The following is a 24,142-nucleotide window of genomic DNA, read 5'->3' as shown; positions in this document are numbered from 1 at the left end:
CAGAATCCACCAACCTCCCGAGGCGGAGGGGATCAGCATCAGCGATCAGCACCCGGTAACGATGCACAGCCCGAAAGGGAGGTGGCCTGAGAAAACACCGGGCACAGTCGCAAAGGCAGGGGGAATGGGATGGGGGGGTTTAAAACCTGCAGCCTTTCAGTCTTTTGCCTTGCTAGAAGAGAAGTCCAAGGTCCAGGACCTGGATGGCTCGTGCTCTTAAGTGTTTGTCACCTTGGTCTTGGAGAACTGCTGCTCACCAGCTGACCCACGGTAACTGAGCCCTGCACGTGCCTGCTCCAGATCACCGGAGAAGATTTGGTGGTACCTGGTAATAATACAGTGTATTAGTAGTCTCAGCTGCTTGGTTCAGATGGTTTAGTTTGCACCGGCGATGGCGAGGAGCTCATGCACAACTGGCGCTTCCTCAGGCAGTGCTGCTGGAGACGGGACGGCCGCACACGCCGGTGCTGGGGGACAAGCAGCAGCGAGCAAACACCTCAGGTGACAGCCATGGTATCAAACACCCCTCTGCCAGACCCCAAAGGGCAGCTTCCAAAGACCTGTCCACCCCTAAACTGCCCTGATGCCTTCTGTTAGTATTACTTTGCACTGCAAACAATCATTTTTAAATAAGGAGGCTGAAGCATATGCAATAGCAGCTCCAACAGCTAACCAGCCACCAGAAGCTGACTCTCTTTCATCCCCGTAGGTGAGGAAAATGGTCTGTACATTGAAGGAAGCAATGGCTGCAGTTTCAGCACAACCCCTGTAAGATGTATAAGCGAAGCATGGGAGAGACTGCCTGGACACGCGTTACTCGATCATCAAACTGGTCAGTCCAGGCTCTGTGGTGCTGGGTCTCCGGGGCAGGATTGGCACCGTATCGAGCTGAGAAGGCAGTGGGTATAATGATCTGCTGCAGAAACCAAGCTGCGGCAGCCCTCCCTCCCCTGCAGCCACCCGGCACGTCCTTGGGAAGCCAGGGACACTGACCTCCCATCAGAAATACATGCATTTGCCACTGCAGCATCCTGCTGTTAAAAAAAAAAGGAGAAAAACAAAGCAGACGAGGCCCAAGCTTCAGAAAGACAAAGCGTCCTCTTCCTTATCCAGCAATCTTATCTGATCAGTGCTTCGGCATTTCAATTTCCAGATTATAGAGCTGACATGCGCTGCTCCTGCGGCTCACGGAGGAGCCACAGGCCAACAGCTCCAAAACTGGGGCTGGAGCCAAGGTCCTTCGTGTCACTTCATATTTAGGCAATTAAATAACTGCTCCTGCAAGGGGATGGCGTCGCAGGTGCCGAGCACACAGCTGCCTGCGCTCAGTGGTTTCCCCACGCTGCTGGTTTGGATCTCACCCACAGAGCAGATCACAGCCGCTGACCTTCAGAAGGTCATGACTTCATGTTTTTTGAATTTCTTTCCCATGATTTTTTTTAGCTAACCTTTTGCTTTGGCAGGACCGCAGACTTCTATCCCTTCTGTCATTTGAAGCCCAGCTGCAGAACATGAGTTCCCTACATGGCTGAAACACCTATTGCCTGAGATCAGCAGCCCTTCGTTACCAGTCTTAACACACTGCTCTACAAGCAAATCAGTCCCTACCTGGCCATGCTTTCCAAAAAGGGTTTTGCCCACCTCCTGGAAGCCCTACATAATTTGACCAAGAGACCTGTTAGGCTGCAGAGCAGTCCAGGGGCAGAAAAAGCTGCAATGCTGCGGGACAGGTTGGCATCAATGCTTTCGTGCTCCTTCCTACGGCAGCACACAAAACGCATGCTGTACTGACCGGGGAAAGCAGCTTTCACGTGTTTGAACTTCACCTGTGGAAGTGGATTATAACTTACTCCTGGACTTAACACCTGCCTGCGAAGCATTAACAACTCCCCAACCAAAACTCTTTGCTTTCTTCTTCCTAGTTCTTACTAATCTCAGGTTTTATTAAGTCTATCACATCTCTATTACTGCTGCCTGGTGACCTTGTTAGCTCCAATGAAGGGCGAAATGATAAAGCTTTGTGGCCAAGTCCACGAACACAGAAATATTTCACCTGAACCTATAGTGCTATTATCGCTGTTAAGTAGAACAAGGCTATTTAAAAAAATAAAAAATACAAGCACATACATGGTGACCTTGCAGGGCTTGTGTGCTCTCTGAGAGGCAGGAGAAGTATATGAATCTGCAGCGCCATCCATTACAGAAATCAAATCATTCCTCATCCGGCTTTCTTAACAAAATCCACCATCATAATGGCGCTGCTACCCCAGGGATTGCCCCAGTGTGGGAAGACGTCTCGTTTCAATGACACGGGGAGGCTGATTGACTCTTGGTGGGACTCCAAGAGGTGGTGACAATAAGCAAAAGGAGAAAGTCCAGCACCAGGCAGCTGAGTCGCGGGTATGCAGGGAGCACCTGCCTGGGCTTGGGCAACGATGGCAGGATGCTGGATATCCACTGTGGATAAGCAGAGATATTCCTTTTGTTTCAGCCTACACAAAAGATCCAGGTGGAAAAGCACACACCTAGGGAAATCCTAGCGAAAGCCCTACCTGAGAATTTTTTTTTGTTGAACCAATGCTGTAAGCATGTAAGTAGAGACCTGACGCATGATACATTACTGCAAATATCGCCTGTCCTCCCCTCCCTCCCTTCACTCGTAACCCTCACTCAGCGCTAAGGGCTGATGAGGAGGTGCTCGTGTCATTTCAGACACCCTCGGGTAACTGAGGCGTCCCACGAGGTGGTTGGACACAACACAGGACCCAGAGGACACAGGTGCTGGATTTCCTGGAAAGACCAGCGAGCAGCCGGCTGCGCACCGCAGATCCGCACTGCATCCATACGGGCTGAGCATCTCTGAATGCAAACCGTGCCCAGGTACTGACCCTTTTATTTCTCTGCTAAGCCCACGTTATAGAAAGCGATGGGAAGCCCACAGAGCAACCACCCAGGCGTAACACACAAGGATAACCTCTGCTTTTTAGGAACGAAGCCACTTGTGTGGGAACTCACAGGTTTGGGGCTCTGGGTTTCTTGAAGAACAAGAAAAAGCCCCACCACATGCTGCGGCAGCTCATTTCTTAGCAGCAGGGGATGAAAACAGCAGCCACAGCATGTGAGCACAGTATCTGCTAAAGGACTCATGCCTTGGAGAGATTATTTCTTAAACCAGATGACAGCCCCGTAGGATGCTCCAAGACAGGCAACCTGCTCTCACGCAAACAGCTCTCTTCCCCGCAGTGAGGGGGATGCCCAGCCATTTCCACACACAGAAAATCCACTCCAAAATGCTGGGCAATGCACAACACACAATTTTGCCAGGCAGCCCCAACACCGAGCTTTTAGCAGGAAACACGGTAAAGCCTCCACCGGTCAAGGCACACCCTGCCCCAGCACTTGTGTTCCATCAGGCAACATCTGAGCCAAAACTGGCTTGCAGATAGCTTGCATGTCCTGAATCCAGGCCTGGGACTTGCTGCTTGTCCTTAAAAAAACCCCACACCTCCCTTCCCATGCCTCAGTTTCCCCTTTTAGTGCTGTGGTACTTCACAACTATTTGCAAGCACTGGGGATGGGTGGAGAGCCCTGGGTGAGGTGTTCTGGAGGCAGAGAAGGTTTTGATGGAGTTTGGACCAGACCAGGTGAGAGAACATTGGCAGTTTTGATTAAGTTAAGAACTGCAGAATCAAACTCATTATTAATATAGCTTTACGCCACTGCATGTTGTAAGGTGCTTTCTAAACCTGTCACTGCAATTTATCATGCTAGCACTGTAATAAAATACAGCTATAAAATTTTGGATTAAATGTTCAAGGTCAATGGTCGACTTTCAACTTCCCAGTCTCTTCCTTGCTGCTTTAGCAGATGCTCTATTAAGCAGTTACAAGCTCTGGGAGAAAGTTTCTTTGGAGAAAAGACTCAGTTGTGGAGCATCTCCAGAATTAAATCTTCAGACATTTCATCCAATTACAAAGCAATAAATAATAAATAACAAGTAATAAACGCTGACTGACTTGAGGATAAGGCTTTTACTTCAGAAACGCTCTCATTTTTCTTGTGTTTGCAAGAGGTGGCTCTCTGCTTCTGTCTTTGCAAAATAGACACAACATGATTCCCTAATTTAAATAGAAATTTGGATGTGTGAGAACAGCAGCCTGGAGATTTTGGGGAGAGTATTACAGCAGTGCATAGCAAAACTGAGACCAAGACTCCACTGCACTATATACTGAATAAAAAACAATGTATGGTCCTGATGCAACTTAGCTTTTTATGTATTAAGGGTCAACAGAAGCAGCACATATTTACATCTACAAACTGCACACGAACAGGCACAAGGCTTAGCTGCACAGCAGTTGCAAAAGAAAGAGTGAAATTCTTCAAAATGAGGGAAAAAAAGAGGTCAGATGTCTCCTGCTCCAGCCCCAGCTATTCAAGCTTATCAGCTGAAATGACTCTGTGTCAGGATCTGATCTCTGAGTTTCACTCAGATGACTTCTGTTGTTTCATTACAATGATGAAAGGAGCATTTTGGCCACAGAGACACTGTTAAAAAAAAACCCTGAAAATGCAGATACTGTCCTAGGTTAAATTATTCTCTCTATTCTGGCACGTGTGCCAGAAAGCTGGCTCATTGTTCAGGCTCTAACAGTTGGCTATAATAAAAGACATTACTTCTTCCCACGACCCTTACCTCTCTTATAGCCCTAGAGGAGAATGTAACAGCTACAAGAACATTGCTGCTGTTAAATTAGTGGCATCAGTATTTCTTATTTTTGGAATGTTTGGCTGCTTCCCCCGATGCTGAATAGGGCAACTAAATTACTAGCAAATTAATACTGCTTATCTTTTCTTTCCTGGGAGCTCAGCTGCCTCCTGCTTTCCCTGGGTCATGGTTATCTCTGGGGACTCATCTGTGGCCTAGCTTGAAACGTGTCACCCTTAAAAATGGGAGAAGTGCAGCTCAGTTTGGTATTGTGAACACAACATGGGCACACGGCCCAAGTCAGGAGGTGTGAAAGCCCAAAGGCTTTTGGTTTTGCCGTTGTAATTTTTAACGTTGTCTTCCTGAACAAACCTCATCCCTGTACATGAGGCAAGACCTTGGGAACCTTGGTCTTGTGCTGGCCTAGCAAAGTTCAAGGAGGCAGTTTGCAAAAGGAAACCCTGCCGAGGGCATGCAGCAGCACGACGGGTGCCCTGTGATGCTCCACAATGTTTTGACAATGTTGGCATGTCCTCGCCACCCCCAGAGCCTGATAGCTGGGAGCTGAGGTGCAGCTGAAAGCACCTTTAGGGAAGGATGATGGCATCTTCCCTGGTCCCTTATGGGCAGATCCTGGTTCCTTTTCTTTCCGTCCATCAAAGACTCTGCTCTGTAATACTTTTCTCATTTGGGGTAAGGAATGAGGTCTTCACCCGTGACAAAAAAAAAAAAAATAGAAACGTTGCAAGACAGAAATCCCTCTTTATCAGATTGATAGGGTTTCACCCTGCAGGATTTGGTCAGAAAAAAGCAGTTTTCCTTAGTGCTCCTCACTCACAAACCTCTCAGTTTTCCCTCTGCAACTGGAAACGTGGAATTGCTGAACATGAACACTGGCAAGAACTACAAGTACCCTATCATAAAGTCCAGGCTATCCACTTTACTGCACACTAATCTGTTTTACTACTTGTATTATAGTGACAGAATTGTTTTCTGCAACCTAGTTCAGATCAAGAAACTGGGGGATAAGACACATTAAAACTTCTGCAATATATATTGCCAGAGCCTTGGCTGGTGTAAAACGGCTTCCTAGGGGAATTAAGCAAAAAATGAAGGGCAGAAACAGTGTTGGCTGCTGATTTTCAGTTTTAGTCTGAAAAACTGGAACTGCTCTGGTGCTACAAGCCAAAGCCTCAGGTGGTCACTGTAAATCTGCATCCATTCTGTCAAAATCAACAGAGCTACTCCAGTGGAGATCTGGGTTAGTTCATGCGAGTATTTTCAGAAAATACGCTTCATTTGCATTATTTACAAAATGCAGACATAAGCTCTGTTACACAGTAAGCAGCACAGCCTGAAAACAAGTCCCCACACCAACGAGCATGCCACAGAAATGAGGGACTGTCAAGCAAAAGCTGTCATCAGTGAGAGCGTCAGATCCTCAGCACCCTGCCAAGGCGCCGGAGGGAGCCGAGCCGGCCAGCCGGGTCACTCCTCGTGGGGCACATCCCTCTGCTCAGCTGCCAGCCTCGCTGGCCCCGAGTCCTGGCTCCGAAAGCCACGGCACAGCCCAGAGACGTGGCCGAACACTGGGGAGGGGACAGCAACGCTACAGCTTTTCCCTCAAGCCAACTGAGCAAACAGCAGAACCTGTGCACTCTTGAGGAAAGCTTTTGATTACGCGGCCACCTTCCAAATCACGGCCATCTACTGCTGCTGGAGCAGGGGGTGGAGGTGAGGCAAGTTTGGGGCTTTCCTTTCGTGGCTGTGAAGCCCACACCTGACACCAGCAAATGCACCGTTTGGCCCCTGCAGCCCCCCAGGACATGGGCCTGATGCCTCACATGGGAGATGCTTGGTGCCCCCAACACGGTGCCCACGCGGCTGTAGACTGCACCCCCCTGCCCCTGCACGCAGGCTGCAACAGTTCTGCCTCACCACTGATTTGGGAAAGGGAGGGAAGCAACGGACAAGCCATGGCAATAATTACCCAGTTTAGCAACTCTACTAGTTACTCAGGACTATGTTGAAAGCTTACTTTGGCATTTTTAGAATTTCTTTTTTTTTTTTCAGAAGATTAGCAAAAATCCAGTGTTAAACTATTTTCTAGTTTTTCAGCAAAGTAAATCAAGCTTTGCCGCACGGGCATCCTAACAGCTCTAACAGGCACCGCAGCAGAGCAAGACTTTGGCAGCTCACAGGAACCAGCACCCCATTCCTTTAATGAGAATTTCCAAATCACTGAAGTCGCTCATAAGTCAAACCCGCTCTGGCATTAAATGCCCAGTCAATCAAATTAGATGTGTTAAATACGCTCTTGGGCACGTGTGTTTCATTTGCGCCATGTTCTGCAAACTCCCACCCCAACCCTGTCTGTAGCCACTGAGCAACTCGGCGTCTCAGCCTGGATTGCTGCAGAGAGAGGGATGATCAAACAGGCATAAATCTTATTCGAGAGCAGAGCAGAGGAGGGGAGGACTATTAAATGGACATAACTGAGCAACTGCAAGGTAAGTGGGAAGGTGCAAAGGTACAATCACCTGCAATTAAGTCTAACAGTTGTATCATCCCCCATATTACCGTATAATAGCATAAGGGAGGGTAAAGTTAAAGCTCCTTGCAAAAAGGCAGAAGACGCTGAGTTAATTGGCATAAAAGTCCACTACAACATCCCAGGTACAGAGCACACAGCACTGGCTTGAATACTTGGAGAGAAAGAGAAGAAAGTGTGTTGGAAAGCCTGCAGATGGGAGAAGGCAAGGGCAATCAGAGCAGCATTTCACCTGCTCCAGCACCAGCTCGTGACCTGCACCTGGAAAGGCTCAAGCCCATTCTACACCCCTGTGAGTAACTTCAGGCACTGCCAGGTGCAGGGTTAATCTGCAGAGCATGGTCCTCGCTCGGTCATGGTCAGGCACGAAGCACCTCTTCCATACCAGACAGTGGGGGGGACACATTTTTCTTGGAAGACAAAGCAGAGCTGGCAACAACCCAGAGGCAGTCAGGGAGCCCCCAACCTACAGGTAACTAGTTTGGCACATTTATTGCAGCGTTACGGGACAGGCAATGAGATACTGCTTCAGCACATGGCAGTCTGCAGAAGGGACGTGATTTTGGGGGCCGCTCCATCAAGGTCTCCCCCTCACTCCATGGCAGAGCAGGATTTCCCACTGCTTCGCTGTGGATGATGGTGGTTGAAATCTTAATATCATCATCCTGGTGCAAAGAGCCCCAGTTAACATCTACCCGAGACTGAGTGCAATGGAAGATACAGCATTTCCCCAGAAAGACGACTTGCACTGTATGATGCCCTGAGCTACTGGGAATACAGAGAGAAATGTGTTAGGGACCCAGCCATCAGGGACAGCAGGGGTCCCTGCTCTTCGTGGGACACATTTAGCACACTCGCCTATATTAAAACCCCAACCGCAGCCTTCCCAACAATTGATGTCCTAATTTTAGCACCAGACCACAATTTACAGCAGCCTCCACTCATTTGCATACTTTTGGTACCAAATATTAGCCATCTCTCTTTGATTTCCAAACTATGCAGCTTCCTAGACTCTCATCTGTAGACAACTGAACACACCAAAGGCATGGGCTGCCTACTTTTCCTTTTTTTCCCACCTGACTGCTTCAGAGACATTCCACATGATTTACCCCAGCCCTTTAAAACAGCGTTTAAGTAGCATCTAAATGACAAGCGGTCCTTTCGCCTGCCTCCCCATGGCAGTGTTTCCCTCGCCCACTGCAACCCACTTGCTCCTGTTCAGCCTACGCAGAGCCCGGTTGTTTCCTTTTCACTGCAGACTGCTTAATTATATTGCTGGGGCTGAGGCAAAAGTGCTTTTCTCTGCATTTAATTTCAAGCCGCAGTGGAAATCTATCCCAAAGCCACAGCGCTCCCCAGGGCTCAGGCTCAGCATCCCATCAGGGAGGCCAAGAGGGTGGCCTGGGACAACGGCACTGGCTTAAGCAGAGGATTTCTCTTTCTAAATCGCTGCTTGGGTTTTCCCTCAAAGTGCTCCATTTGTGCATTCTCAGATAGGAACCCGGCCCTTGCAGAGCTACTCTCCGTGGGACCAAGCCTTTGCAGTGGGTTACCATAGAGTGGATTATGATAGGCTCCGATTCAAGCATCGCGTTCGCTTTCCAAACTTTTACAAAGCATCTTTACTTTCATTACCAGCTGCGCTCTCCAAAGAGCACTACAGTGCATTATTAAGGGAAAAAAATAATCCCTTTTTAAAAACAAAGAATATTTTCAGAATTGCTTTAATGGCCAGGGTAAATATTGATGAAGTTTCCTGCAGTTACAGAGCATGGTTCCTGTCTACCTCCCATTGCAGATTTAATCAAAGGCAGCCCAAGTTTTTCATTGAGTCATGAAAGTGATATCAAAATCATAAAAAAAGAGCAAAGTTATATGCACTGCTTTGCAACTGGTAAGAATGATTGGCGATTTCATTCCTGTAATTATAAGCTGCCACAATAAACAAGCAGCTACTTCGTTTATTGTTCTCCACACTCACCTTTGGCTGAAACCCAGACCCAGCTATTTCACACCAGCATATTCTCAGGGCTTTTTCACTGATGCCCACGGAAAACTTTCATAGGTAATCTTCTGATTTCAGGGTAGGGGACCACCCCTGCTACCCTCAGCAATGCACCAGGTCCGGGTCATGCTCCTACTTCACAGCCTCTGGGTGCAAAGTTACCAACCTGTGTCAAAGTAAGGCAGGAGGGTGCCAGTGCCTCTTCAAAACAGCTCGCCTGTCCCCTCTCCACTCGGATACAAGGAGCAGGGCTGGTGCTGCCTGCCTTTAGGGTGAACGGAGGGGCTGGGTGACAGGGCCAAGGCTGCGTTTTGCTTGTGGTGTCAGAGAAATCGCCCAACATGGCCTGCGGCTGGCAGCGTGGCCGGGGAGGGGGATGCAGCAGTGGGACACATCATGCAGCTCAGCCTCTTGTGCACAGAGGATACCGCACCGCTTTATTAATGCTTCTGTGTAACACCGTGCCCATATTAGTGAAATGAGCCGTATTACAAAAAGCAGCAAAGGTGCTGCAAACCCAGCTTGAAAAAAAGGGGATGTCAGCACCAAACTGCTCACAGACCACGTTTTCAAAGGCATTTAGAGTCCCTCAGATGCCCAAAAGGCACCCAAAGGTGTCAGAACATGCCTGCACCCACTGAACATATTGACAAATTCGGAAGGCACGAGGCCTATTTGAAAATCCCAACCAACACCAATTTACATCTGAAAAACTGCCCCTTAGTCCCTCCAGGCTCCACGTATGTCTTGTTTCCCTAAATGACATTGGAAACATGATCAGAAAATGAACCTGTTGACAGTGCCCGTGCAGATGGCCACTGCCGCTTTCCCTGTACGCTGGCCCAGAATGGAGATTTCCGATTTATTTTTGCTTTTACAACACAGCGCGCCGCAGGGGCTGGTGCAGGTTTACTCACCGGCACCGTACGTCGTGGCCAACATGATGGAGGAAACCCACGCGATCTCGCCATAGGACGTGCCAAAGAAATCCTGGATTTCTTTGAAGAAGATGGCTATGCCTTTGGGGAAGGCATACGCAAAGCCGATCGAAATGAAAGCGCCGACGACCACCACCCAACCCCAACCGCCATCCGGTGGACCGGGGGCTCGCCCCACGTTAGCGGGGGGGGACATGGCCGAGCTGGGCAAGCGGCTGCCCAGTGTTCCTCAGGAAACCCTGAAACACAAAGTGCAAAGGTGCAGGGTCAGCCCCGGAGACGCTGCTCCCCCCAGACCCCCAGTCCGCTGCAACAGCATCGCCCCGACGCAGCTTTGATCTAGTTAGTTATTTCTAACATCGCACCCCACCCCTGCCGTTTTGCGTTGCCGTTTAATGCAAAGAATATCAACTATATATAATAACCCCTCCTGGCATCCATACTGGGGCGGGGGGGGAGAGCAGGACGGTGCCAGAAATACCCCGTGGAAGTGGGTATAAGATAAGAAACGGCAGCTCCGACCCTGCGCACGGCCCCACTCGCGCGTGCCCAGCGCCCCCCGGCCCCCCTCCGCAAGGCTGTAGCCCCCGGACACGCGTGGGACACCCACCCACACCCCCCCCAGGCAGCAGCAGCAGCAGCACCCACCTGCGGGACCGCGGTGCCCCCACGGCCGCCGGGACGGGACGGGACAAGCCGGACCAGGGCAGGGGGAGCCGCCCGCACCGCCCCACGCGGGACCGGCCCGCCCCGGCGGACGGGGACACAGACCAAACCTCCTCCGGCTTTTCCCTGCCTTTCTGCTTTTCCCTTTTTCCCCCCCTTGGTTTTCCTTGATGCCCCCCCAAGCCGAGGCGCTGCAGGAGGCAGTAGCAGCACCCAGCTGCCCCGCGGGTGTTAATTAAACCATCCTCAGTTATTTAAATGGCAATTTTTTTTTTGCCCCCCCCCCCCCCCCCCCGTGTTTCCACCAGCATCCCAGCTCTTTTCTCCCCAATACAAAGTTACAGGCTGCTCTCCTGCCCCAGTACCACTACACCATTGCAGACTCACCCAGCTGTCTGCCCACTGTTAACGTTCACCAATTCGCTGTATATTCCAGTTTTTACATTGAAGTCCATCTAGGGAAACGTTAGCAGTGTTTGCCCTTGCTGGAAAGTTGCAGTTTCGCTACTAGACACGCATCTTGCTCAACCTTGCCTCCCCCTGGCTTTAGTAACAGCCCCACACGTCTTGGAAGAATTCAGCCTCATGCCCTCCTGGCCCAAATTTTGGGGAAATTCATCGGGAGGTGGCAGGTGAGTGTCAGCTCCCTGTTGCCTCCAGCCTCCCGGGAGAGGGAGATCTTCTTCCCTCCATGTGTAACCCTGAAGATTGGGGTATGATCTGGGCAGATTTTACGAATCATTTTGGCAAAAGACATTTTGCCTGCAAATCGATTACCCTACCTGCATTGCATATCTGCCCCTAAGCAGAGCTTCCATTCCCCCTTGGCTTCTCTGTATGCGAAGGCTCCGACCAACTCTTCCCTAATCTCCTATAAAGCTGTAGTCAGCCTGTTTTCAAAAAAGACAACCTAACGCTCAAAAACCAAGTCACCCTAGTTAGGTGTGTGGAAATCAGCCGGTTTTAAAATCTGCATTTAAACACTGCTGCTGATCACGTTTTTCTTTCCTCTTCTTTTTGAGCCAAACGCCACCCATGTAGCGATGTCGCAGGGGGCAGTGGGCTTCCCCGTCCCACTCTGCCTGAGACAGGAGGTCCCCGCCTGCCCGCACTCTCTGCGTGGGAATGCTGGAAGCCCTTCCCAGATAGTCCGGGAAAGAGCAAATCCCTGTGCTCACGAAGGGCTCTGTAAGGCTTTGCTGTTGTCCTGTCTCACACCCTTCTGGGTCTGTACACAGCTCTTCCCTCCCCAAGGAATGGGGAGACAAAGCTTGCTGCTATGGGCTGGTGTTTTTTCTCTAATTTTGAATTAACAACATGATTTTAACAGCGGTACCACTTTCGGTTCAGGTGCAAATGTCAGTCTCCTCCCTCTTTCCACCCTCCCTCCAACGCTCCCAAAACAGACCCTGTGTTACCGTAAATCCCATTTTTCTACATATGCAATTAAGCAATAATGGAGAGGGGGGGAAAAAAAAAAAAAATCAGTGCCTTGCTCAGTAATTTTCCTGGTACACTTAATCTAGAGCTTTAACAACACATCTGTAAGATGTTTTATTACTACTGTTTCTTTCGTCCTATAAAACTGAGTAAACTTAAAACCACCAGAAGACCTTTACTCTCAGGTGCAGGGTCACAGTGTGACGACCTGGAGAGTTTGTTTTGGTACAGCCCAGACCCACTTTATGGGCTGTAAGGATACCTGCTTTTACTGCATCGCTTGTACGATGTACAGTCCTGCATGCATGAAGGCGCAGGGTGCAGTGGCGGGCAGTCTGCCATCCCAGGAGACAAAGTCTCTCCAGTATGAAAATCCTGTCTGCAGCTGAACAAGGGGCTGGCCAAGGGGACACGGCTGTTTTCTGCTGTTTTCCTACAGAGAGATGAGGGTTTGGATTAGTGGAGTTTTTCAAATAAATGGGAATGAAGTTTGTTTCAGCAGCTGGTTTCTGTGTTCTGCCAAAAATAAAAAATTGGAACAAATCTACATAAACGCACCTGAGGTTGAACTTGGGCACATCCTTAGCAGCAGTGTGGGAGGTGGGGAGGGCAGATGGAAATCCCTGGGAGCAGAGGGATGAAGAAGCAGGTACAGCTCCAGCCATGACCTCGGCTGGAAGATGGGAGTTTCCTTTTGCAGAAATCCTAAATTTGGTGTCACGTTAAAGACAGTCCTCCGCAGCAAACCCTGGCATGACACCTTCTGGGTAAACGTTCACACAAACTGGTGGCAAACTCAAAACTGGAGCAAGAAACTAGTTGCAGCAGGAGGTATTGGGGACAAACAAATGATTTCTAAAGATGTCTGAAAACAATTAGTCTTTGCCCTTGTGTTGCTGCTCTGAAGAGATGCTCACAAGCAAAGCGTGACAGCCTGTGGGCAGAGGGTGGGACTGACAGTAGAAATCCTGGGCTCACTAGGTCAAAAAGGACTTCCTAGCAATTTGGGGAGACTTGGCCTCATCTCACTGCAGCTGTCTCCGTGAGTGTTCCCCCTCCGTTTCAGGAGCACAGGTTTCCCCCGGGGCCAGGCTCTGCTTACTCATCCGCAGCCAGCAGACGCTTCCTGGAGGGCAGGTTTTTTAATTTGCTGGCAAGCGGCAGCAAAATTGATTAAAATTGCAAAATACCTTTTCAAATGAGTCATTTCCCTATCACAGTCCTTCATGTAAATAAGTGACTGCAATTGTATTCCCAGTGCTCTGGGAGCAAGGCAGAACCTGAAACTCTTTCTCTCTCCCCAGAAGGGCCCATTTTCCAATTTTTCCAAAGCTTTCTATGACGGTTCCCATAGATATTTTAAGTCATGATTTTTAAATCAAATGAACTAACATCCTTCACTTATTGAAGCCCAAGGTTTGATGGACAATATTTAAAATATAAGGTCACAAAAAAAAGTGACTAGTGTTGACAACTTGAGTGTTTTTTCTTTTCCTGAAAAAAAAAAAAAAGGAAAAAAAACCTAGGCTCCCCTAAGAATGGAAGCCATTTCTATTTATTCTCAGTAGACCACTTTGGTATTTGGAAAGAATTTTGTTTGAAGCCTTTTACGCAAGGCATTTTATTGCAGCCAAAGGTAGGAGCTACAACTCTATAACCCCAACAGTGTTTTTCCTTCACTGAGTCTTTGAAAGTCAATTAAAGGCTTTAGAAATTGCTTCCACATTAAAAAAAAAAAAAATCCATACCTAGCTCTGCTGCATGAAAACAGCACCGGGTAAGCGAGCACCTAAAGAGCTAACTGCACTTCTTTAAAGCGTCTGTGATTCTCACTTCCATTTCTCAAAACTATTCCACTGTCATTTTCTATTTGCTCATAAAAAGCATCAGCAGTGAAACCCAATCCATAACCATGGTTAAAATGGAGCTTCTGAATTAATGAATGAGATTATAAGCCGCAATTGTCCCCAAAACAGAAGGGCTGGCCCCGCTGGCCCAGGATGCGATACCGTTACTTTCCTCAGTGCAATCCATCTTAGGGGAAAGATATCCCAGTCCTCTGAAAATAGGCGCACACATTTATGTTCCTAATAATATTCTTAACTTTTTTCAAGGGATCAATCCATACTAATATAGATTATTACTTGGGAAAAGGTTTGAATTCAGCAAAATTCTTGGCTCTGGACCCCAACCAGATACAATCACAAAATGCAAGCCTGGGGACAGATCAATAGTTCCCTGCCCGGCAAATGCAGAATTACCCTTATGCCCCCACGCTCTCCTCACCACTGAGCGTGACCAGGCTGATACAACACATTCCTCAGTGTTTAGCCACAAGACCTCCAGCATTCAGGGATTTACCACTAGTATTTTCATGCTCGAGGTTTTAATTAAAGGGAACCTAACTCTGCCCGGCGGCTCCTGGGGCACCAAAAAGCAGGAGGGATGCAGGCAGTACCCAACCAATGCGGCACCCACACGTGCTCCAAATGGGGCACATGGGTCGAGCATGGTCGATCCGCATGCCTTGACATCCCCATGGCTGTTTTGGGGGGACCTTTAATTTCCACGGAGCCTCCTTGTTGCGGAGCCAAGGGACATCAGTGCTGGTGCTGCTCGGAACCACCCAGGACGGTGGCAGAGCCTCGTGGCTCTGCTTTCCACCGAGTAACGTTTTACAAGGGGGTCAAGGAGACGTCAAAACAGAAAGTAATGAAATGTCAAACTTGCTTTTTTGCTGAACCCCAGTATTAATCGTGTGGAGGCCTGGTAGGCAGAGGGATTCATACAACACGAAATAACTCTCTCTGGAGCCAGCAGACCTCTTAGATGGCTCCAGCCCTGCATCTGTGCTGTCAAACCAGCCAGGTGCATGAAGCATCGCTGCTGGTTGTGCTGGTTTCCTGGAGATGATAAAATAAACCGAGCAGTGATATCACTTCTTCTGTTTTTCCCCTGTTGCAGGAGTTTAATCAGCAGCTCAAACCAAAACATTTGTGTTGGTAAAAAGATGGCTACAATTAATCTAAATCTAATAACTGGAATGTTTTCACTGGGGAATTAAAACAAATTATTCCTTTGCTATTGCATCTTCGTCTCATTTACATTTTAATCCCAGTAGAATCTTCCTCTGTTATATTTGGAAAATGACTGCATAGAAAGGGAAAAACAACATGGTTGAAGTACTCAAAGATGCATCAAGAATTGAGCTATTAACTTTTATGGCAGAAGACTGGCTATGCCAAACCCTGAATGATTGAAAATTAGGACAAATATTGCGGGTTTTTCCAAACACCGCTGAATGCGGAGCCTAGTGGCGTTTCAGATTGTGCACACAAACATGGGCAAACAAACAGCTGGGGCATAAGGTTGTGTTGAAGGTGTAATTACACATTAGCCAGAGCAGAGCAGGCCACTCTTTCATTTGTACCAAAAGTAAAGGGGACTTTTTACATCTTCTTCTGCTTTTTTTACATCTTCTGCCGCTTTCAGCCAACTTACTTAGAGTCACTGCATAATCCCAGTTTTACCTAAAATAATTCTTTTCATGGGATCCTGCGCATCCCTTCACTTAGGAAGGTGTGAAACGATGGTAACGTACTAGAAAGGCAGCAACCACCTAAATCCTTGGAGTTGTTTCCAAGGGCAGTGTCTGCTGCTGCCTTGAGTTACCCCAACACATGTTCCACACGATGCCTACTAGGTATCTTAGAGCTCTTTGCTTATGATGCTACTTTACTACATTTTTCACCCTGAACGAATTTAGCTGATCTCCACAAGGTCACAGCCTGCAAACACAGAGAGAGTTTCTGGGCGGTGGATGTACCTCCCGCGTACTGCAGCCCAAGGAGTTGGGCTTGGGCTCACCTCCGCTGAGCCCCCGGGTCTCCTGTGGCTTCTGATGGAAGTATTCTTGTGAGAGTTTCCTTACTCATTTCAGTGAAAAGAAACCAGGTTAGCAAAGATCTGCAGCACATACTGTCAAAACTCATCCAATGAATTGTGGCTGCAGGGTCCAAATGCATCCAGGCCCTCTACAAGCACCTTCTCCAAGGAATGGCCTTAAGCAGTTGTGACACAGCTGGGGCCAGAAGACCATTCCATCTCCAAGGCCGTCCTGCCACAAATAAACTCTCAAATAGTTGTCAACAGGACAGAAGGAGGATCACCTGCCTCAGGGCTGCCTGAATAATGCTTCAACAAGGTAGAGAGCTTTAGATCTCATTAAACCCTCCTGATGTTCCAGAGAGGAGAGACATTACAGGGCCACCATGAAGAGCAATTCCCACTCCAGACCAGCAAAAAGCTGGAACTGCACAATGTTGGCTGAGCCTGAAATCAGGATCAGTGCCTTGGGGACAGGGGGACCTCACATGGGTTTGCAAGTAGTCTCTGGGACACTATTTTTTGCAGATCATAGTACTCTGAGCCATTATATGATGCAGGTATTTTCCCCCCAAATTAACCCCACCTCACACAAGTTTTAAGGTATTAGAGGCATAGTGCATTAAAGCTACAGAAAACTATCATAAAGAGGCAGCTGGGGCTTTGTTGTCCCCCCCCCCAAATAAAACTGTTGTGACAAGTGATCGTAACTCCATGAGGGCTTCTCTTCTTGATGTGAGTTCTCCCAAGAAATCTTCCTTTAGGACTCTAGCACTCTGGGAGCAGGTACTGCTGATTCCTGCACATATGTTGGGTACCTTTGATTTGCTTCAAGGACAAGGATGCCCGGAGCAGAAGTCAATCTCGGCTGCCACCATGCAGCTTTCATCACCAGTGAGGCTGCCAGTCACTGCAAGAGAGTGGGTGGGAAACAGGACCACAGGATCAAGTCGGCAGCCACTCTGCAAATAACCAGCTCCTCTTCACGGAGTGGAGGAAACCCAGCAAGCTCCTTCATTACCTTTTAAATTCAGTTAAATGCTGGGATATGGAAACGAGAAACAGAATCAAACATGGGAAGAGATTAGTTTTGCATCAGGCGGTGTGGATAGCTGTGTATAACATCACCCGAGGCTGAGCAGCCCTCTGTGCCCTTAACACAGGGTGATGCAATACACAATATTACTGTAGGTAAACTCAGCCGGGCTCCTGTGCCTGCATTTTCTGTGTTGCTTTGCCCTTCTGACTGACCGTTGTCCAGCAGATCAAGCACGATGCTTTAGTATTAACTTTCAAGGTCTTACACAGATTGTTCTTTAGGAGCTTGTTGAACTTTTGACGCTGTACATCCATGTTACCCCACAAGATCAAAAAGAGGAGACTTTTGGTCCAAGTGTAGTATTTGTTCAAGCTTGCTGTAATCCCAGGTTTACAGACTGACCTTCCCAAGAGTCCCCTAAGTGCCACAGAAATGACTCTTTTTAAGACAGGCTTAAAAGATCCACCCATTACCTAGGTCATATTTATAGGGGATTCCATCACTTAACATTCCTAGAGACCTTTGTGAAACAGAGTGTTTTCAGACACAGAATTAATTTCTAAAATTTCATTCAGTTGTCAGCCCTCTTTCCTAAATACCATGCTCGGGGCTGAAATTGTCCAGGCTTCTGGCACTATATATCAGCAGATCAAACTTTGCAGCTGTAAGATGAAATCCTGGCTCCACTAAAGGTGATGGCAAGGTGCCTGCTGACTTCAGCACAGCCAAAGTTTCACCCAGAAACGATATTCAATGTTACTGTTTGTTGAAGCTTTTTTTTTTTTTTAATTACTCTAGTGCAAAGAAACACACGCTGTCCTAAAAGACTACTTTGTAAACTGCTAGCTGTAGCATTTCTGAATATTGTAAAACTAAAGTTAGTGTTTAAAGGCATAATTCTCCCTGAAGGGATCCCCTGCCTGCCCTCAACCCCTCTGGGTAGGCTTTGCTGGTGCTTTCCTCCTCTCTCAAAGGCAGCGTGCAGCTTCACTGGATGTCACAGAATTGTTCTAGATTTATGCTGGTATAGCTGGAAGGAAGATCAAACTGAGTATTCAATTACTTATGCACTCAAAGATATTTATTCCCTGAGATGAAACTCCTAAATCTGCTATTATTGCCATTCCCTCTTTTATTACTATTAACATGCTGCTGCTTTCAGATCTGTGGAGATGTCAGCACCATTTACTGGAAACAACAACTGAAAGATGAGAACATGACAGGGAAATGTTTAGAATTATTAATTGTTCGCACAAACAGAGGAGATAATTGATCTTCCTTAATTCTAGAAGAGTCTATAATCATTACACAGGGATTCTTCCTAAGACTTTTTTTTCAAGATCTTTTTCTTTCATAGTTTTTGTTTTGTTTTGTTTTAACCCAGATGCTACAATGATTTAAAAACCGAGTGAGGTGAAGAGCAACAGCTACTGCACCACAGGGCAGACCCCCCAGAGAGGAAAGGTGCTTTTGCAGCAATGAACACAGATGTTTGTGAATACGCCAGGAAAGGTGGGACAGGACCCCCTGCCAGCACTCAGTTCTTAGCCCAAAGTCTGTGTAAAGGTAAATGCAATGCTGAAAAGTCATCTTGCTTCACAGCATCTCGTATTTTCCTGCTTACGCTGACACCCTCCCATTGTTACATGCGACATCTGGGAAAGTCAGGCGCTTGCACACGCGGCTGTAGTTTATAATGATAGCTCTGCAGCAATAAGATTTCATAAAAGTCTGTATTTAAAGATGGGAAGGATCAATGATGAAAAACACAGGGTTTATACTGCAACAGCTTCTCCCCCCCCCCCCCAAGATCACTGACAGCACTTCGCTTGCTGTACTCTTCCTCTGTATCTTCATCCAGGTGTTGAGGGCCCTAGCTCAGGGAAAGTGTAAAATGAAAAACCAGAAATCTAAACCAGTCTGAGACACCTCTAACGTTTGGTGCTCAGTTTCAGACGTCCGATTTTCAGACAGCCCTGAACAGCCACCCTGAGGAAACGAGCCTTCTAACAGCCCCCACAGCCTGAGTCTCTCTTCAGTCTCTTGCCCAGACTCCGTTAGCCCTTCTTGGCTCCTGACATGAAACTATCAGAGCCAAACAGTGGCCAGAGGATACACGTTCATTGTTTCAAGGGGAAATAGGTGCTCAGTATCGCTGCTGATTTAACAGCCCTGAAGGTGAACCTTTCTGTCCACCCGCAGCAGAGACCGTAGCCCAAAGAGCCCAACAAAACCTCCTCGCTGCCCAGCCGATCGACTCCAGCCAGACCTGAAAAGGCTCTTTCTGCAAGCAGGGAAGCAACTCATCCCTCACACCTCTCTGGTCATGTACCTCCCGTACCCCAAGCGTTCCAGTCAGCCCCAGTGGATTAGCGACATCGGTACGTGCCCGCGGGGAACGGGCTGAGAGAAGCTGCTGGCTCGGTGGCAGTAGGAGCCTTCAGTCTGCCTTGACAAGGGCTGGATTTGAATCAGTAAGTAAAAAGTCGCTTGTTCCCGTGCCAGCTTTCCAAGGCATGCGGTCATCTTGGGAATCGCATCACTTCTGTACACAGGGTGTATCCTGACGTTTGTAGTGTGTGACCCAGGAAGCCTCCAAACCGCACCGTCCTGAAGGCGAGAGGGTACCGAGAAGATCCCTCCACCTATGACTTGTTTGGAATAGTCTTTCCCAAAGTCTGTATCACTGACTTTGTTTGAGAAAGAATACCAGTTTAGATAGATGTGAGTCGGTGTGGGTATTCTTGTGTTCTTAAGTGTTAATCCTTTTACATCTCACCCTTGCAAAACAAGCTAAGAAGAACCAAGAGTCTGCAAAGAGCCCAGCAATAACCTCCAGCAGCTGCACCTCACAGGCATCAGCAACCTAAGAGCAAGATGATCTTCTACTAACCATTAACAGCAGGATACACACCAGCTACTCACATCAAAGTGGCAGACTGATACTTGGCATCAGTATCAGAGGCAAACATCCCTCTGAGAATATCCACTTGGAGATTTCACTGTGAGGACAAGCAGTACCTTCCCACAACCTTCGCACAATGGCAACTTTTGCAGCCCAGGTGCAAGTACTCAGTGAACATTTTAACTTGAAGTAACCAGTGGACATATTTGTCCTTTCAGAAAGATTCTGCAGAGAGAAATCTAAAACATCATCCCTTAATAAATGACTTGCAGCAAGATTTTAGCAACAGAATTAGGGAACATTTAAAAACATATTTACATACTATCTCAAGATTTACATGCATGTATGCCGTGCCTGTTCATCCGCAAAACTTCAGGTTTTGAGTTTCCACCATCTTCTCTACAACCGTGAGTGCAAGAAATACATTTTTTGTTTCAAAAAGAAAGCCAAGAACATGAATAGAACAAAAGACGCAATACTAAATATGCTGAAATAACTGTCCGAGACTCAAATAATTCCATTACGGCCAAGCCTCCACCCACACATAGCAAGATTTCTGATGAAATAACAAGAATTGGTGACATCGTATATGCTGTCAATAAAATACTCAGCAGTACCAGTTTTCTCTGTTTTGCCAATGTACATCATCAGAAAATAGAGTGCCAAAATTGCAGTTAGATCTTTCCAAGAACTTTCTCAAAGAAACACATTCTCCCCTCCCCTTTTGTTGTAGAAATCAGACCTCCTCTTTTCCAAAGAAAGATACAGTCTTGCTTCACTTACCTCCTCCATAGGTGGTAGCACACATGATGGATGTTATCCAGGCAATCTGGCTGTAGGAGATGCTGTAAACAGCCTGGAGCTCTTTAAAGTAGATTGTGAAAGCTTTAGGAAAGGTATATGCAAACCCAACTGAGACGGAGGCTCCAAACACCACTGCCCACCCCCATCCGCCATCAGGGGGTATGTAGCCCAGGTCTGAAGGGACCAGAGGAGACATGGTCAATCTAGATTTCAGAGCAAAAACCACTTCCCGGTGTCCTGCAGAGCAAGAGATACATGTGTTTTACAGAATATGAATTTCGTGTAATCAGGCATAATTTTAAAATGTAGTAAAGTAATTTAGACGTACATAGGATCACCCACTCTTAAAGCCTTGATCTTTTGCTGGCTATTAAGAGTTTTATTGTTCAATTCTAACACAACCAAAATCACCCTTCCCTCTCCAACAACCCTATCCAGTCCTTCCACCTGTATTTTAAATACACACCCTCAAAATACTCCTACAGCTTCTGTGTTCAGGGATGGACCTCCTTCAGAACTGAAGTTAATGCCTCCGTTTTCTCTTCCACATCCAGCCGGTAGCTTGGTGTCTCACCTCGGGAGATGGCTTCTGTAGGTTGTCCCTGTCACAGTTGCTCAGCCTGTCCCTCCGGAGAGAAGCAGATGCCACTGTTGTACCGTTTTTAGGGTAAACGCTTCATTGTGTACTTTTCAGATGTGGGTGGGAAACCTTATGATTTCCCATTATCCCTGCTTAAAAGAATAATTCCCATTACGTGAGCAGCAGGTGATCAGCCCCACAGTGTGTCCAGCTCCCCCGTTCTGCAGGGGGACGAGGCTTTTTTGGCCGCTTGCTTCCCCCAAGCCAACTGTGAGCAACTGCTTGCAAAGTGGCTGAAGTTTCTCCCTACTTAGGGGCAGCAATTCCTCTTGTGCCTGGCGCCTGCCAGGTTAGCAGATTATGCTCAGGAGCAACACAAATCAAAGAGGGCATTCACGCATTTGCATTCTTCCCATTTTCCCTGGCCATTAAAATAAAAGAAGGGTAAAAAAAAAAAAAAAAAAAATAGTAAAACGTACACGCTTCTCAGGAGTTAATCCACAAGTCTCCTTTCAAGGTCAAGACATTAAACCAGAGGGGAGAGGAGTAGGTCCCACAGCAAAGGGTGCCAGGTAGGTACACCTGCGTCTTTGTGGATAAAAGGTGGTTTATTGCCTTTATATATTCCAAACTCAGAAGCAAGTGAACCTGATAGGAAAGGGCATCATCAGAGCTAATGGGAAGGAGCAGGCCCAGATATCAGCTGGACATATTTTGCTGAACATCAGAGGTAGTAGTCAGCTAACTGGGGAGAGAGCGACCTTTGCTTATCTTGCAAAAAAATTTTAAAAAAAACCACCTTAGGAAAAGTATAGTGTAATTTGCATCTATTTGAGAGTCCATTGCCTCTCCAGAGATGCAGTTTGGATTCAAACTGTAAGTAGGAGGACACTACTGGAACGGTAGAGAAAAAACTATTATTTTAAGCTAGTGATGTGCTTACAGATATACTCCTGAATTAATGCTTTCTTTCGTCTACTTTTAGTGTTATCACTCAACAGCTGTAATATGGGGCCCTTACGCTACAGGCTTCAAGCTCCCCCTATGTTTGGACAACTGTTGCACACGCAGTAGGCAGAGACATGTTATCTCCTCTCCAACCACAGCAGCAAGCTGGGACAGCCCCAGATTGCGAATTGAACTTACAGCATTAAGACAAGTGGCTGAAAGACAGTTCAAGAACACTGTATAAATATAATGAGAGCTGGTTCGTAAACTCTCAACCTGCCGTAAGCATTTATTCCCTGCTCCTCCCATGAAGACATTGTCCCAGAGCCTCCCGCTTCTTGTTAATCACTTACCATCTAACTCAACTTTATCCACTTCTGTTTTATAATGGCTTTGTGCTGATGGTGTTATACAGCTCAAAGGCTTTCTTCTCTTCCCTGGTGTTATCCCCTGATGGTTTTACTGAGAGCAGTCGTATTCCTTTTAGCCTTTACTTCACCCAGGTGAAAAAGATGTATTTTTCCTCTCTCCTTAACAAGGACCATGGGAACAGAGAACTTACCTTCCTCTGGTTACCCGTATCCACACTGCCCATCATTTTAGTGGCAGCTGAAGGTTGCAGAAAGGAAGATAGCCCCAACCAAGGAGAGTACCATATTGCTTTTGGACGAGATTTCCAGACACATCAGGAAATACAGAGACAAGTTTAGGAATACCTTTGCAAAATAGTCTTCATCAGACCTCCATTCAAAGTTTTCAATCCACCCCCCGAAAGATAATTGTTGCTTTTTTCTATTGTTAACTTTTCTTCACTGTCTTTTTTGCTAGAGACTGAGACTGTTCAGCTCCATTTACTTTTTATTTAAGGAAATTTATGTAAACCAATGCTCAGTGTTGCAAAGACATCACTGCTGGTTCTGGATGCCCTCAAAGGGTGAGAGGTTACACTGGAGAAGGATCACCACACGTCAGTCTCATTTTTGCCCTCATCCCTTGGCATCCACTACGAGCCACTGTGGGCAAAAAGGACTTGTGGTCAGATCCAGTCTACAGCACATGGAGATTGCACTGCACATGTGGCTGCAAGCTTTGCTCCACTGAGACCCACGTGAGGATTCATTGCCATTTACAGCCCGAGATCTTCACTGGAAGACGAGAGGAAGGTCTGGTGGAAGAAGTCCTTGTGCTTAATTGGCCTTTAAATTAAAGCCAGTTTATTCCATTGCTTGTCCAGGATTATCACAGGTACATCTGCACAGACATGTCCAAGCAGGCATGACTACCGTTCACGTTTCGAGGTGGCCACATGCCTGCGAGTCTGGGACAGGAGCTGTGCAGCCACGAGAGCCGTGCTATGCTCTGGGTAGCACACCTCTCTGGTGTGCAGGGAAACGGGCAGGTAGAGAAACCCGTGTCAGCCTGTACCCTCACTCGAAAGTACTCTTTAAATGGGCCAAGAGCTGCTGCACTCTTCACTTAGTTGCTCCGAGGGCCACCTGGCAAATGCTCACGTAAGAACTACTAAACTCAACATAAAGGAAAACCCATACAGCCCTAGACCTCTGTCCAAAGCAGAGGAGCAAAACCTGATTGTAAATGGAGGAAACATAGTCCAAAATGCTAATATTTAATAAATCCAGCCTTTAAGAACTCTAATTTCTACCTGAGTAACATCC

General features: G+C 47.3%; 1 protein-coding gene across 3 annotated transcripts in view; it reads right to left on the bottom strand.

Moving 5' to 3' along the window:
* Positions 1 to 21,798, bottom strand: part of LOC128137367 (monocarboxylate transporter 2-like) — a 38,176-nt gene extending 16,378 nt beyond the window's left edge. The window contains exons 1-2 of one of the 3 annotated variants that reach the window (XM_052778242.1): positions 21,405 to 21,798; positions 20,918 to 21,175 (exon numbers count right to left, since the gene is read on the bottom strand). In XM_052778242.1, coding sequence (XP_052634202.1) covers positions 20,918 to 21,134 — 217 coding nt within the window. In that variant the 5' untranslated portion in view covers positions 21,135 to 21,175; positions 21,405 to 21,798. Of the gene's footprint in view, positions 1 to 10,178; positions 10,439 to 10,847; positions 10,912 to 20,917; positions 21,176 to 21,404 lie in introns of those variants that run through there. The other 2 variants (XM_052778243.1, XM_052778241.1) reach the window with 2 other exon arrangements.
* Positions 21,799 to 24,142: the final 2,344 nt, after the last annotated feature.

This window comes from Harpia harpyja, chromosome Z, assembly GCF_026419915.1.
Source record: "Harpia harpyja isolate bHarHar1 chromosome Z, bHarHar1 primary haplotype, whole genome shotgun sequence".
Classification (NCBI taxonomy): Eukaryota; Metazoa; Chordata; class Aves; order Accipitriformes; family Accipitridae; genus Harpia; species Harpia harpyja.
Note: the sequence above shows the minus strand (reverse complement) of the source record. Positions and strands in the feature narration are given on the sequence as shown.